Here is a 16,735-nt window from a genome sequence, read left to right as displayed (position 1 = left end):
GTCACACAACCAAGAAGTATCAAAGGAGGGACTTGGACTCAGGTCACCTGTCTTTAAAATTGACTCTCCCTCCACATTTAGTGAATTATTTTAAAATAAATGCCATATCTAAGTATAGCATAGTGAAAGCCTCTTTAGTAATTTAAGGCCACAAAGAAGCAGAGACAGACAATATTTACATCCTCCTCCTACCTATCTCACCAATCCCACTCAACTACAACCACTGGGGGCGCAGAATAAACTAAACAGAATTGAAAGGAGTTTTTATATAGCTCTAGCAGGTAACAATGTTTTCTCCGGTCAGTTTTGAGGTGCTGTGTCATAGAGGAAGATGCTGGAAAAGCTGTAAGCATCTGATTGATCTCTCTAGTTCGGGGATAGCAAGGGACTTCTGCTGGTTTCTGACAGTGAAGTTTGGGGGTTTGAATAAGGGGAGTATTACTGGGGATAGTATACTTTTTGTTCAACTACTTGGATTTTAAAATTAGTCTTATTCTGTAGTTTGAATATTTTCAGGCATTCTGAGCTCTGCTAAAGACTAGAAAAAGAACTGCAACAGCCATCTAACTCAGATTATGAACACAAAGGTCAAACCATCCATAAAGTTAACATCAATTTCTCAGAAAGCAGTTCAAAAGGACTGCTTACTTTGAATGTGACGATTAACAATTAAGGGATTACAAGAATATATTATTCCTTCATTCATCAGTTAGAGACTGTGTTTTATCTACACTGAAAAAAAATGTTTTCCCAGGTCTCTTTCTAGTCACAATGTTTAAGAAATACACAATGCTCTTCTAACAAAGATTAAGATATGAACTAAACTTTTAAAAGGGCAGCTAAAAATAGAACAAAAAATAAAAGGGCAACTGGTGGTGCCAGGTCTGGAGGCAGGAAGACTTGAGTTCAAGTTCAGCTTCAGACACTCCCTAGCTTTATGAACTTAAAGCAAGTCTAACCCTTGTATGCCTTTCTCAATTATAAAATGGAGATCGTAATAGCATCTGCCTCCCAACGTCATTATGAGGACCAGATGAGATAATCACTGTGAAGTGCTTAATACTGTCTGGTGCATCTGACCTAAGATGAAATTCTGAAGATATAGATAATTCCATTGAGGTAAAAAGAAGCTATCTAAAAGATGTAGAAGCAGAGGGAATCCATGATCAACTTAGATTTCACAAACAGGAGATGGAGACATGGGTAGTTTTTTTTAAAAAACCCGTACTTTCTGTCTTAGTATCAATTAAAAGACAGAAGGGCAAGGGCTCAGCAACTGGGATTAAGTGACTTGCAACAGGGTCACACAACTTAGAAGTGCCTGAGGCCAGATTTGAAGCCAGGACTTCCCAACTCCAGGCCTGGCACTCTATCTAGCTATCTCCCAGGGCAAATAATAGTATTAGGAGTGATAGGTTCAAAATGAACAAAAAATTGGGTATCAATGCTAAGAACATCTTTTTGTCTTTAAATGAAATTTTATTGATAACTTTGTTTTATACTTTCTAATGTAGCCCACATCCTTCTCCTCCCCAGAGAGCCTTACCTTGTAACAAATTTAAAAAGGGGAAAAATAACTACTAGCAATACTAAATAAAATTTTAAAAGTCTGTTTTGTGTACTGTCCCACATCCATAGTCTGCCTTCTATGAAAAAGTAAAGGAGGTGCTTCCTCATCTCTTCTTTGGTTAAACTTGCTCAGTATATTCATAGCATTTAGGTTTGATTAGTCGCCATATTTGTTATTTCTTACAGTACAGTAATATTTCCTTATATTTATGGACCACATTCTGGTTGTTCAGCTATTCCTTAACCAATGGATATCTACTTGGTTCCAGTTCTTTGCTACTAAAAAAAAACCCTGCTGTTAGGAATATTTTGGCATATAGATTTATCACCTATCACACATTTATCACTATGCCTATCAGAGAAATTTCTGGATCAAAAGGTCAAGATTTAGTCACCTTCTGTCCTAGACCCTCTTGTTTTCTCCTTCTATACTACTTGACTTGGTGATGCCACCAGCTCTCCTGTCTTTCTGCTAACGATTCACAAATCTACCAATCTTGCTCCAATCTCCTATCTTCAGCTGCTTATTAGCATCTCCAATTGGATGTCGAATAGATATTTGAAATTCAATATGTCCAAAACTGACTTCCTGATCCATCATCACTTGTATTATCTTAAACCCTGGCCCCATTCCCTCTTACTGAAGAAAATAACCCTTTTCTCCCAGCCCTTCAGGTTCCTCACCCAGGAGCTATCCTGGACTTCTCACCATCTCTTACCTCCCACACATGAGCTGTTGCCAAGGCCTGCTGATTCTACCTCTGCATCATCTCCTGAATATGCTGCCTTCTGTCCTCTGACAATGCCCCTATTCTAATGCAGGCCTACCTCAACCTCCAACCCATCCTCTATTCAATTATTGACAGGATTTTCCTGAAGCCCAGGTCAGATCATGTCACTCCCCCAAAGGCTTCCTCCAAGATCAAGTACAAAATGCTCTGTTTGGTATTCAAAGCCCTTCCAACTTTCTTACACCTCTCTCCCTGACACATTTTCTTTGATCAGGCCTCCTGGGTCTTCCATGACCCAGATGCTCCATCTCTGTGCTCCAGGCATTCTCTCTAGCTATCCCCCAGACCCAACATGCTCTCTCTCCCCAGTTCTGCCTCCTGGCTTCCCTGGTTTCCTTCAAGTCCCAGGTAAAATCCCATCTTTTACTGGAAGCCTTCCGCAACCCCTATTAATCCCAGTACCTTCTCTCTGCTAATTATTTCCTGTTTGGTCTATCTATAACTTGTTTGAAGGCTCAGTCTTAGTCAACATTTTTATCACTGACTTGGAGGAAAGCACTGATAGCATTTATCAAACCTATAGAAGCTACAAATTCAGGAGATATAACACCTTGGATGACAATGATGATCTGAGCTAGAGGGTGAACTAGATTCAAGGAGATTACATTTAACAGAGAAAAAAAATCTAATCCCCAACCTGAGTTTAAATAAGGTGTTCAAAGACAAGATGGTTGTAGAGTAGCCAGACCCTTGTGCATGTGAAGATGGGCTTAATGGGCTGCAATCTGACTGTGTGCTTAGGGGCTTGAAAGGTCCAGAAGATAAGAAGCTCCACCTCTACTGCCCTCAGCAGAACAGAAGCATTTGGAAGGTAGAGTTCCCTCCCGGGCAAAGTATTGAGAAACTGGGAAGGGATCAGGAGGAGGCGCACAAGGATGGAGTGAGGGAATCCAGATCTTTAGCCAGGAAAGGACAATACTCTCAACTTCCATTTATTTGAAGGGAAGTCACATGGAAAAGGGATAGATAGATCTGTCTAGCCCAGGGGCAACTTCTATCATGGATATAGAGAAAACCTTCCTAACAATTAGACCCATCCAAAAGACAAATGAATTGTCCACAGTTCTCCCTCACAATAACTCATGTCTCTATAGGATTTTTAAGGTTTGTCAGTCAGGAAACAATTGTTTTTAAACATCTGTGGCAGCCACAATACTAAGTGCTGGAAGTACAAACATAAAGAGAAAGGCAGGCCCTTCCCTCAAGAAGCTTGCCTTTAATGGGAGAAGATGACACACAAAAGGGGAGGGAGGCACGAAGCTAGGTGGCCCAGTGAATAGAGCCAGGCCTGGAATCAAGAAGGCTGAGTTCATCTTCCACCTCAGCCATTTAATCCCTTGGGAGAGTCATTTGCCCTGTTGGCCTCAAGCTTGTTCAATACACCTGCTTCCTAGGGCTGTTGTGAGGAATTACACAATGCCAGGCACTGAATAGTGCTATAAAATGTTAGTGATGATAATGATGATGATACTGAAGGCAGGTACTAGAGGAGGGGCAAGTTAGAAAACACAGCCAGGAGAGGAAAGAATTAAAGGGCCCATAATGCACAGAAGTAGTTATGACAACTCCTTCTAGAAACTAGGAAGCTGCTTATCAACTGGGGAACAGCAGAACAAAGTATGATATATGGATTTTTAAAAAAGCCCTTACATTTGTCTTAGAATCAATACTATTACTTCCAAGGCAGAAAAGTGGTATGGGTTGGGCAATGGGAATTAAATGACTTGCCCAGGGTCACCTAGCTTGGGAGGGGGAATATGAATTTAATGGAATATTATGGCTGTATAAAACAATGAAAGAGTTGGCCCCAAAGAAACTTGGAAAGACTTGTATGAACTGACCTAAGAGTGAAGTGAGCAAAAACCAGGAGAACCAGGCATTCCACAACACTGTATAGACAATCTCATAAGACCCAGGAGTTCTGCCTAACACAAGGTCAACCTTCTTCCCAGAGGGCTAATGATGAATGAAGCATGCTGCCAAGCTGCTGACAGATCCTAGATAAAGGTATGGGCTAAGTCACATACTCCTTTAGACAAGGCCAAGGCTGGCGATGCATTATTTGTTACAAGTTTTTCTTTTTAGTTGGGGATTTATAAAGGAGATTTTAAATCAAGAATAGGTTGGGGGAAGCTAGTTGGCTCAGTGGATCAAAAGCCATGTTTGGAGATGGGAGGTCTTGGATTCAAATCTGGCCCCAGACACTTCCCAAGCTGTGTGATTCTTAACCCCAAGTGCCTACCCTTGTCGCTCTATGATCTTAGAATCAATACTAAGATGGAAAATAACAGCTTAAAAAGAAAAAAAAGAATGGGTTAGGCTAGATGGCCTTTGAGATTTGACTTATCCAGCATTCCTGAGGCATCTAGCACTATGCTAGGATCATATCACTAGAAATAAGTAACAAGGCCATGGGAATTGCCAATAAGAAAACAAATTAAATTCTTGGACAGAACAGAAATTAGTTTCTGACTCCAAAGCAATCATAGGATGGACCATAGGTGCTGCTTTCATGTCCAAAAAACAATATACACAATCCACAACTAGTATTCATTATGGGTCAACTGTCCTTGCAAGGAAAAGGGCTCTGCCTTCTGAAGTGTGGGAATCCACCTGCAATAAGGGAGCAGCATTTCTCTAAGAGGAAGAGAAAAATGTTTGAGAACTCTCTCTTCTTCCAAGAACTACATTCCTTTGCTTTTCTTAGAAACCACATCATTTGATTTCTCCCTTATTAAGAGAGATGAGTAGGCCATTGCACTAAGCTTACATATCTATTCCTGAAAAGGAGGTAGGAAAAGGTCCTCTCCCTCCCTCCCTCCTTCTTGGCAGACAGGGATGAGGGGAAAGGGAAGAAGGGGCACTGAACACTGCATTTACATGGTCAGATGCAGCGTTAGTCAGTTTTACTGGACTGTTTTTTCCTCCCTTCAAAAATGACTTGTTCCAAGTAATCCCCTGGGTAGAGGAGAGAAAGGGATGGTTAGATAGACAGGTTATTCAAAAACAAAAGATCGGAATAACAACTTCAAAAACTTTGGTCAAGTTCAAATGCGTGGCTTCTCCTTCACCACCATCGTACTTAATTGGGTATACACCCCGACAAAATAAGAATCCTTTTCCTATTTGCACAGGCTCCTCTAAGTGGAAGACAAGTCCTTTTAAGGAGAATGCTACACTTCCTCTAAGACCAAGAGCAACCATGTAAGCTGAAAGTATTAAGGTTGGTTTTAAATGCTTTGGGGAACTCACTGCCACCTTGTGGTGATTTAAGTTATTTCATCAATGCTGCACTGATGAACAATAGACCAAATGCTGGAGAGGTAGACATGGCGATAGCTACTCCCAAGGGAGGAAGCAGAGGCCCTCTGGCTTGGAGTCTGGGCCTCAGACGTGGCTAGAGGTTATCTGCCCTCGAGAGCCAGGCCTACCGGGTCAGGCTTAGGCTCATGGGTGCAAAAGCAGAACAGAGCTTCACATTTCAGATGGTCTTGCCCTAAAAGAATGTAATATTACATTAAAGTATATTAATTTTTCTTCCATAAAGTTGTAACTAAAATGATGCAAATAATAAAGCTATTTGGCATTCCTCAATTTCCAGAGCAGTATTTTAGGGTTATCTATTGAAAATGAATGTCAAAAGACAGCTAGGTGGCTCAGTGGATAGAGCCAGGTCTGAAGTCAGGAGGACCTGGGTTCAAAACTGGCCTCAGACACTTCCTAGTTGTGTGGTCCTGGGCAAGTCACGTATCCCAAGTTCCTGGCCCTTCCTGCTCTTCTGTCTTAGAAGTGATATTAAGACAGAAGGTAAGGGTTTTAAAAAGAGAGAAAGAAAAGAAATATCAAAGTCATTCCAAGCTCCACTTCTAAATCAGCAAGCTGTGCTTCCCCTTGAGCCCAGCAACCCCAGCGCCAGCCAGGCAAGCCCCCAAGGAGATCAAGGAAGAAGAGAAGGCCCCTGTGGACAAAGCCCTTTTCAGGCACTGGCTCTCTTGGCCAGGATGGAGAAGCAAAGGGAGCTCCCTAGCCACACTGATGGACACACGTGCTGGGAATGAGCTGAGGCAGAGGGAATGGAGCCCAGCCCTGAGAAGAACCAGACAACCTCAAAGGCTCCCTTCCCAAGGAAGCCTGCATCCCCACCTCTTCACAGAGAAGGCACCCACTCCAGTTGCAGCATCAAAGCCAGTCTTTATATAGGACACAGATCACTGAGCCTGGAGTCAGGAATACCAATCTGGCCTCACATACTTCCTAGCTGTGTGACCCTGAGCAAGTCATCTACCCCATCAGCCTCAACATAAAATAGGGATAAGAATAGCACCTCCCTAACAGGGACATTGAAAACATCCAATGAAAATACTTGTCAAAGCTCTTGGCGGGCTCTGGAATAGCAGGTGCTTAATAAATGCTCATCTCCTTCTTTCCTATGTCTGCAATGTATCTGGTTACAAAGGCTTTGTTTTTCTTTTTTCTCCCCTGGGGAGGGGGAAATGAGAGAGGAGGCTGCCAAGGGACAGGGTTGCCAAGAAGAAAAACAGGATCACTGAAACTTTTTTGAGAATACACAGAAGGAATCATGAACAGGGAAGCCTGGAAAGTAACATAATGAATTTATTAAAATACTTAAATAGAAAAAGCTGCACAAGATATAGATTTGCAGTTTCATATACAACCATCTTTGTTCTACCATGTATATGGAAGCTCTGGCTTTAATGTTTATTAAATTAATTATGTTTTTAAAAAGGGGGAAATTAAAATGCATTTCAAGAAAGCATATAATTCCAAATTTTAGGTAATACTAATAATAGCATTTATGTAGTGCTATAACAGCTAGTGACACAGTGGATAGAGTGCCAGGCCTGGAGTCAGGAAGACCTGAGTTCAATCCAGCCTCAGACATTTACTAGCTGTTAGACCTTGGGCAAACAAGTCATCTCACCATGTTGGCCTCAGTTTCCTCATCTGTAAAATGAGCTGGAGAAGGAAACAACAAATCATTCCAGTATCCCTGCTAAGAAAAGCCTAAATGGGGGCATGAAGAGCCAGATACAACTTAAAACTCAACTACAGCAGCAACCTAAGCAAAGTACTTTACAAATGTCCTTTTATTGGATCCTCACAGCCACCCTGAGAGGTTGATGCTATTATAATCCTCATTTAACTGATCAGGAAACATCTTCTGGGAAGACTGAATCATCTCTGAAACTCAGGCCTTCTCAGTCCTCTACCCCTCTGGTTGTAGAGAGTAATCACAGGAAGCCTCCTCCCAGAGCTTCCATCTGAAGAGGAGGGCTTGCCCATGAGATTAGGAGCTCCTTCAGGGTAGAGACTGGCTTCTGGCTTCTTTTGAATCTCCAGGGGTTCAAAAAGTCACTGGAACTTGGTTGGGGCTTAATAAACATTTAGTGCTTCACTGATTTACAAAGTGAAGTGACTTACCCAAGATGATATAATTTGTGTCTAAAGCAGTGGTTCTCACCCTTTTTAATGCCGTGACCCCGCAATACAGTTCCTCATGTTGCAGTGACCCCAAACCAAAAAATTATTTTGGTGGCTACTTCAAAACTATAATTTTGCTACAGTTATGATTCAGAATGTAAATACCTGATATGCAATATGTATTCTCATTGCTACAAATTGAGAGGTTGAGAACCACTGGTCTAAAGTAAGAATTAAAATGTTTGTTTTTTTCAAAAATCAGAAGATGTTTACTTATTTTTAAGAACTTGAACTATCTTCTATTCTTCCTAAAAGAATGAATAAATGATGTTGCCTCTCAATTCTTTAGCAAACACTACTATAGATTATTTTTAAAACCTCAGGGGATAAATATATCTTCTCTCTTGCTGGGCATTATAGTCCCTTAAAACCACCTTAAAGCAGACAAACAGTAACATTCAAATATGTGTAAATACAGGGCCTTATATTTAGAACTCCTTATAAAACAGAATTGGCCAAATGGAAAAGGAGGTGTAAATGTTCACTGATGAAAATAATCCCTTAAAAATTATAAATGAACAAGTGGATGTTAATTACTCCATTAGGCTTCAAGAAATAATTGAAATCAAAAGGATGGAAAAAATAGAAGAAAAATTAAAATATATCATCAGAAAAACACATGATCTCAAAAATAGATCAAGGAAAGACAATTTAAGAAGTACTGGACTACTGATAGCCATGATAAAAAAAAAAAGGCTAGACAGACATAATCTAAGAAATCATCAAGGGGTGCAGACAGCTAGGTGGCTCAGCGGATTGAGTGTCAGGCCTGGAGTCAGAAGGACTTGGTTTCAAATTTGGCCTCAGACATTTCCTAGTTATGTGACCCTGGCAAGCCACTTAACCCTAATAACTAGCCCTTACTGTTCTCCCTTACTACTCTGCTGCCTTTAAAAAGAAAGGAAGAGAAAGAAAGAGAGAGAGAGAGAGAGAGAGAGAGAGAGAGAGAGAGAGAGAGAGAGAGAGAGAGAGAGAGAGAGAAAAGAATATCAAGGAAGACTGCCCTACAATTTTAAATACAGAATAAAACAGAAATTGAAAGGATCATCTTCTGAAACAGATCCTAAGATGAAATTTTCTAGGAATTTTATAACCAGATTCCAGAGCTCCCAGGTCAAGGAGAAAATACTGCAAGCAACCAGAATGAAATCATGCAAATAGGGGGCAGCTTGGTGGCTCAGTGGATTGGGAGCCTAGAGATGGGAGGTCCTAGGTTCAAATGTGGCTTCAGACACTGTGAGCCCCTGGGCAAGTCACTTAACCCCCATTGCCTAGCCTTTACCGCTCTTCTATCTTTAAACCAATACATAGTAATGATTCTAAGATGGAAGGAAAGGGTTTGTTTGTTTGTTTGTTTTTTAATCATTCAAATATTGTGGAGCTACAGTCAAGATAACAAAGATTTAACAACTTCCATGTTAAATGAGTGGATGGTTTAGAATATTCCAGAAGTCAAAGAAACTAGAATTGCAACTAAGAATCACATACCCAGCAAAATTAAGTATAATCTTTCTGGGGGAAAAACATTAATGAAAAAAAAGATTTCCAAGCATTCCTGATGAAAAGACCAGAGCTGTATAGAAAAGGAGATACTGTAAGAGAAGACTCAAGAGAAGCATAAAAAGGTAAACATGAAAGAGTAATCAAAAGGTATTCAATAAAGTTAAAGATGTTTTCATTCATATATGGGAAGATGATACAGCCTCTAAGAACTTTATTATTAACAGGAAAGTTAGAAAGAGTCTACACAGACATAGAGCACAAACATAAGTTGATTATGTTGAAATGATCTCCAAAAAGAAAAGCAGGGATGAGAAGAGGAGAGGACTGGGAGGAGAGGTAGAATGTGGTATATTATCTTACATGGTGGATACCATAAACTGTAATAATTAAAATAGTTGGAGACATAAACTGTAGTGATTAAAATAGTGGAAGATATAAATTGTGATAGATATAAGAGTGGGTGAGTAAATTGTGACCGCAAGAAATATGTTTTCACCACAGTATCTTGTTTTAAATCAAATATTTAAGGTGGTCGCCAGGGAAATATTCCCAATTATGAATATACCCAAGTCAACTGGGTTTTATAGAGATTTTTAATTAATAATACAATGAGGAATCAAAGAGAAAGAGAGAGAAAAAAGAGAAAAGAATAGGCCGGCCCTGGCAGCCCTGGCCAACCCAGGCCTAAGCCCTAAAAAAAATTGATCAGTCAGTCCTAATCACTCACCATAAGATCTGTTCAAGCGAGGATTCAGGGGGACAGAGTCTCCCCAGAGGGAGTTCCAGCCAGAGTCAGCCTCCCTTGAAAGACCTCCTTAGAGATTGTCTCTCAAGAGCCTGTATATCTCAAGAGCTCTCCTCAACAGTCTGTCCTTTTTCTTATATAGCAGGTTTTCTCCTATGTTACCTCCCCTAAGTTCTTCCGTCTACCAATCACAGTAGATGTTTTCCAAAGGACAGCCCATTCTGAATTCACACCTGAGTAGATTAATCCTTTTAATAATCCACACCTGAGTAGGTTAGAATTTCTGTGTAAGTTTTTTCCTCTTTGCTCCTTTTAAGTTCACAAGTTGCCTGACCTTTGTAGGTACCTAGCACCCCCTTTGTAATTAATTCTAAAAATAGGCATGGCTTAAGTATGGGTGTAAGTATTTTTCATTGTTCAGCAAGGAGTTTTCTCCCCTAAAGCAGTCTTAAGTAAGGGTGGAGTAGAGGTCTTCCCATTTCTGATCTAAGTAGAGTTCTCACTTTCCAAATGGGGAATGGTCCCAGTAGGGAATTGTTCCAATGGAGAATTCCCCAATGGGGAATTTTTTTAACATTCACAAGTCTGATAAATTTCAAGACTCACAATATGGGAAGATGATACAACCCCTAAGAACTTTATTATTAACAGGACAGTTAGAAAGAGTCTACACAGACACAGAGCACAAGCATGAGTTGATTATGTTGAAATGTTCTCCAAAAAGAAAAGCAGGGATGAGAAGAGGAGAGGACTGGGAGGAGAGGAAAGGAGAGGTAGAATGTGGTATATTATCTTACATTTGTGAACTGGTCCAATCATTCTGAAGAATAGTCTGGAACTATGTCTAAAGGGCTAAAAAAAAAAAGGCCTTTAACCCAGCAATACCACTAGTAGGTCTGTCTCTGAAGGAGATCGAAGAAAAAGGAAAAGGAGATAGATAGATAGATAGATAGATACATAGATAGATACATAGATACATAGATACATAGATAGATAGATGCAAAAATATTCATAGTAGCTCTTTTTGTGATGGCAAAGAAGTGGAAATCTAGGGAATGTTCATCAATTGCAGGACAGCTGAACCAGCATGATTGTGATGGAGTACTACTGTGCTGTAATAAGGAAGGTCAAGGAGGCCTGATTTCAGACATACATGGTAAGACCTTCATGAACTGACACGATGAGAGGTGAGAACCAGGAGATCATTGTGCACAGTAATAGCAATTGTATAATGATGATCAACTGTAAAAGATGTGGCTACTCTGATCAATACAGTGATCCAAGACAATTCCAAAGGACTCATGAAAAATGTTATCCAATTTTCCATTTTGAAAAGGAACTGATAAACTCTGAGTGAAGATTGAAGTATAATTTCCTTGCTTTTTGAGGGGGAGAGGGCTGGTGGCAATAGGGCTAATAAAAGAATATGTTTTAAATTATTTCACATGTATCATTGATATATTGTTTGCATTCTTGGTGGATAGGGGAAGTGTGGAAGAGAGAGGATCTGGAATTTGATTTTTAAAAGAGAAAACCAAATGCAAAAAATAAATAAATAATAGGTTTAATACATTTTTTAAAAAAGAACTCCTATCTTTTACACTCACCTCTATCTCAGCTGTTATCTTTTACACATAGCCTTTTAAAAATCTTTTTTCTTTCTTCAAATTACTTTGAATGTATTTTGCATTTGCTTACCTATTTTAATCTTATATCCTCTAAGTAAAATACTAGCTCCTTGAAAAAATAAAAAGAATCACTACCCTCTTTTCAAAGTTCAGCCCAAATGCCTTCTCTGACACTATAGCTGTCCTTAAATTACTTTGCATTATACTCAGTTATATTGAGACACTACTAAGGAGTGAAAAGGACAGAGCTCAGGGCCTACAGTCAGGAAAACCTGAATTCAAAATGTGCCCTGGTAATTTACTAAGGCAAGTCACTTTATGTCATTTGCTTCTCTTTCCTCATCTATAAAATGGGGATAAGGACAGCATCATTATTACTATTTATCCAGTAAGGATTAATTTATTTTTTACTTTGTACCTGCAGCATCTAGGACAGTGCCTTGAACAAAGTAAGTGCTTAATACATATTGAAGGAATGCCAGTGTACTCAGCTATGAAACAGTGGATTTCATGACCTCCTAACAGCTCACAAGTGAGGAAAGCCCTTTAATGCTTATAAACCACACTCTTCCTGACCCAACAACACCTGGGAAGAATAGTGCAATCATCTCCATGCCACAGAGAAGGAAGTGATATCACCCACTTAAGTCACCCAGCCTGAAATCATCAGAGTCCACATTTATACCCAGATCTCCTGACCCCAAGCCTAAAGCACTTTCTTTCTCCTAAAGAGTCCAGTAACTCCTGGAGGGCATAGAAAACACTCAGAAACATGACAGTGACATCGAGAACCCCAGGCCTAGCTGTAAGATCTTACAGTCCTGACTTACTTTGCAAAGATTGCCATGAGTTTTCTTCTGTTTCTTCGAGGTTCTGAATCTTCATCAAACTCCTCCATCTCCTTCCCCAAAAAAACCTCCTGGTGAAAGTCTTTGTTCAGGTGCCCATCCATCTCCATCTTGACCCCGTTCAGGTGGTCTCGGGGCAGGATCTCATTCTCATCTTTGTCAGTCCCCTTCTCCTTCAAGGCTGAATTGTTGGCAGGTCTGGCATAAACATCCATGAGGAGAAAAACAAATAGCAATGACAAGTAGACAGAGCCCAGGCTGCAGAGGAAGGCCTGCTTTGACACCATTTTTGTCCAGCTCTTCACTATGACCTAAAGGATCTTCAAGGATGGATCCAGGGAGCTGCCAAAATTTAAAAACAGAAACATTAAGCTCTCAGAAGGCCCCAGGGTAACCCTAAACTGGCATCTGGAACAGGGGTCTTGATCAACTAGAGAACCATAAATAGACCTACAGGGTCACAAGAAAGAGTCAGTCCTTCCAGTGAATGCCTGGGACACATTCCCAAAAAGGACAAATGCATTTTGTCACCAATCTCTGGCTTAACCTCCTCAAATAAAGAGTATCCACTGAGCCTGAGACTAAAGCAGAAAACACTAGCCTCCTTCTGGGGCCTGCCTTAGCTGAAAGGGCAAAGGCAAGATCACTAATTCACTTTCACTGGAATAGGTTTTATTTATAATGATCATTCTTTACCTTGATGCCATGAGGAAGTTAGGCTGGGCCAAAGACAACAATTATTTACACATTGAGCAGAGATGCCAAGTATGAAACCCTTCCTCAATGCCTCTGGCTGCCAGAGACACCTATGGCTAGAGCAGCAATCACAGCCAGGAGCTGGCTTGGGCCAAGGAGGCTGACCACAAGTCACAGAGACTGACCTCGTAAGATAACACTTGAGCTGCACTCCATGGAAGGGAAAACAAAGCTGAGGAAGTCATGGCTCCTTAAAGGACATGGAAATAACATAAAATAATAATGTGCAACTTCTCAGTTAAAAAAACTTTTGGAAAAAGTTACTTTAAATATTTTCTATAACTACCTTATGTTGTTTTGAAGTGAAATGGTTACCGAAGCTTATTGATAATTTCTTCCTATTACCTACAGTAGCTGACCTTCCTCTTGCCCAACTCTGCCATCATCTGGATCTATCCATCCAAACAACATTTATTAAGCACTTACTATCGGCCAGGATCCAGGCCTTTATCAGCTCTCTTAATTAGATCACTGCAATCATCTCCTCACAGACAATTAAGGAGGTGTCTTAAATATGAGAAGCAACAGAAAGATGGAAAACAAGCCCAAAGCCATCCACTAGATTTCCTCAATCCCTCTTCTCTGCTCTGTAAGTAGCTTTGTTTTGCAATGAAGTTAGTATCAATCAAGCTTTTATCTGGAACCAATAATGAGAATATCTAGAAAGAGGGTAAAAAGCACCAACGGCATGGAAGCAAGAGGAAGTCAGATGGCTGGCCTGGTCAGCCTGGGAGCACATACCCAGAATCCCTGCTGCTGAGGAGGCTGAGTCCTGGAATCCTGGGCCACACTCAGTTCACACTACCCCTGAGAACTCAGGGTGACCAGGCAGAGGGTAGAAAAATGGAGGCAGTTAGAGCTTCTGTGCCCATCAGTTTGGTGAACAGACCTAGGAATGGCCACTGCATGTGTACAAGACATGTGCGACAAGACACCAGTCAGACCAAACTAACTTGATTTCATTCTGTAACAGGATCACTAAACTGGTACCTCAGGGGAAGATTGTAAAAATAGGTTGCCCCAATTTTAAACCATTTGATAAGGTATTTTGTGCTTTTGTCCCCAATTCATATTGATACATTTTATTTTTATATCATTTTCCTTTCCAAGACAGAAGGTCACCCCTGGCAGTTATATAGGGAAACCTACTGTAGGGTCACCAGTAATGGGAACTCCCAAAAGATAAAACCCTCCATCAATGCAGGATGGCTTCTTCTCTGCAACTGCTAGTTTTATAGAGTTTGGGGTGCCCAGGGACACAGGCAGGATGTACCAAGTGGGCCTTAAAGTAGAAGAAAAATCATCACAGAAAACTAGCCCACACAGCAACCAAGCCTGACAGTTTCCCAGCCATAGTCCAAGACCTTTGCAAAGAAAAGGGATGCATTTTCTCCTCACTTCACCAGGGCCAATCTTGGTCAATAATAAGTACAGTTTGGATTTTGTGTGTTCTTTTCATTTATCTCACACTATTCTGATAGAAAAATGAGATGTTAACTAGATGAAAGCGCAATTAGATGGATTCAGAATGAGTTGATGGGCCAGACTCAAAGAACCATCAATCCATATCAATGATTCCATGTCAACTAGGAAGGTCTCCAACATAAGTCCTCAAGAATCTCCGATTGTTGCTAGCTTTTCAACACTTTTATTAATAAGTTGGATAAAGTCAAAGAAAACAAAAACATCATTATAAAATTTATAATTAACTTGGGGTATAGCTAATCCACTGGTTAAGTCAGGATTCCAAAAGGGTGACAAGTTAGAACAGTATACTCTGGGGGCATCTGGGTAGCTCAGTGGATTGAGTGCCAGGCCTAGAGACGGGAGGTCTTGGGTTCAAATTTGACCTCAGACACTTCCCAGCTGTGTGACCCTGGGCAAGTCATTTGACCCCCATTGCCTAGCCCTTACCATTCTTCTGCCTTGGAGCCAATACACAGTATTGACTCCAAGACGGAAGGTAAGGGTTTTGTAAAAAATAAAAATAAAAAAAAGAACAATGTACTCCATCTAATAAGATGAGTTTTAATAAAGAGAAATGGTGGACTCAAGAAATCAATTTCTCAAGTACAAGATGGAGGAAACACAGTAAGACAGGAGTTTGTCTGAAAAAGATGAAGGGAATTGAACAGATTGTAAGCTTGATGAGTCAGCAGAAGGATGTAATAGCTCAAATAACCTAATACAACTTTAGCCTACATTAAGGGAGAGTAAGTCCCACTGCATTTGGTCCTTGGACTATTCTGAGCACCATGTTTTGATAAGCTAAACTGCATCCACAAGAAGACAACCAGAATGGTGAAGGGCCTCAAGGTCATGGAAGTCCATAACAGGCATAGGGATATAATAGCTCCCTTGAGGTACTTAAAAGGCTATTATCTAAAAGCAGGATTTAGCCTTGATCAATGAGGCCAACTGACTTAACCACAACAAGAGCTCTCCAAAATGGAAGGGGCTGCCTTGAAAGAGAGTGGGAGTCCCCCAAATGAAGGTATGTGGTTTGAATATGACTAAAATGGTCACTTCCAACTCTGAAATTCTGCGATTTTGGGAACCCCTGTTCTAGCATCAAATAAGCCCTGTTTAAATTAATTCACTTTGAGGAAGGGGAACTTAAATTTTGGAGCCCTGAAGATTTGAGAAGATACCTACCCTAGGCCAAAAAACAAAAATTGAGAGATACTTGGGAATGACAAAATTCTCTCTCCCTCTGAATGGTAAGCTATAGCTATTTCTATATCATCCCTCCATTTGCAATTTTGCACCCCAGCCCAACAGATCCTAACTCTAGGGTGGGAGAGCCAAATAGAATTCCTAAGCCAAAAAGAGATAGTAACTTCAAAAGAACCCCAAAAGTCTCATTAAAATTTCCCATGGAAAAGTTTTCACAAGCAGTTGTAGATTCTTCCAAATTCCCTCTTCTAGAATTGCAAAAAGTACATTTTGTGATCAACATATCTCCGTGCCTTATTTTTTCCAACTAATTTAACTATTGTAACATGTCTAAATAAGTAGTTATTCCAGACCATCTTTCCTTTATTTATTAGGCTCCCAGCAATCACCTCCTTTTTCCCTTCTTAGACAACCACTTGGAAAAAATAGCCCCAAAAGAAAAAATGATACATTATTCTGACTTACTATAAATTGATGGTGATACTGCCTGTGAACACACATGTCATTACAGAAACAAAATAACCCAGGAATCTATACTTAGTTGTACTGGTACTGAACCCTTTTATTAATGACTTGGGTAAAGGCAGAAATAGCATGCTTATTTTATATGAAAATAACACAAAACTATGACACCTAACACCCTGGATGAGGAGATCAGGAGCCAAAAAGGAAGGAAGCATGGTTAGAGAGCAGCTCAGGTCCTACTTACTGTGGATT

General features: G+C 40.3%; 1 protein-coding gene across 4 annotated transcripts in view; it reads right to left on the bottom strand.

Moving 5' to 3' along the window:
* The window catches only part of SDF4 (stromal cell derived factor 4), a 45,791-nt gene that overhangs the window by 23,241 nt on the left and 5,815 nt on the right, over positions 1-16,735 (bottom strand). For all 4 annotated transcript variants that reach the window (XM_007492052.3, XM_007492051.3, XM_056796048.1 and 1 more), the window contains one exon: positions 12,569-12,928. In XM_007492052.3, coding sequence (XP_007492114.2) covers positions 12,569-12,873 — 305 coding nt within the window. In that variant the 5' untranslated portion in view covers positions 12,874-12,928. The remainder of the gene's footprint in view (positions 1-12,568; positions 12,929-16,735) is intronic.

Source organism: Monodelphis domestica, chromosome 4 (genome assembly GCF_027887165.1).
Source record: "Monodelphis domestica isolate mMonDom1 chromosome 4, mMonDom1.pri, whole genome shotgun sequence".
Classification (NCBI taxonomy): Eukaryota; Metazoa; Chordata; class Mammalia; order Didelphimorphia; family Didelphidae; genus Monodelphis; species Monodelphis domestica.
This window is presented reverse-complemented; position numbering and strand designations above follow the sequence as displayed.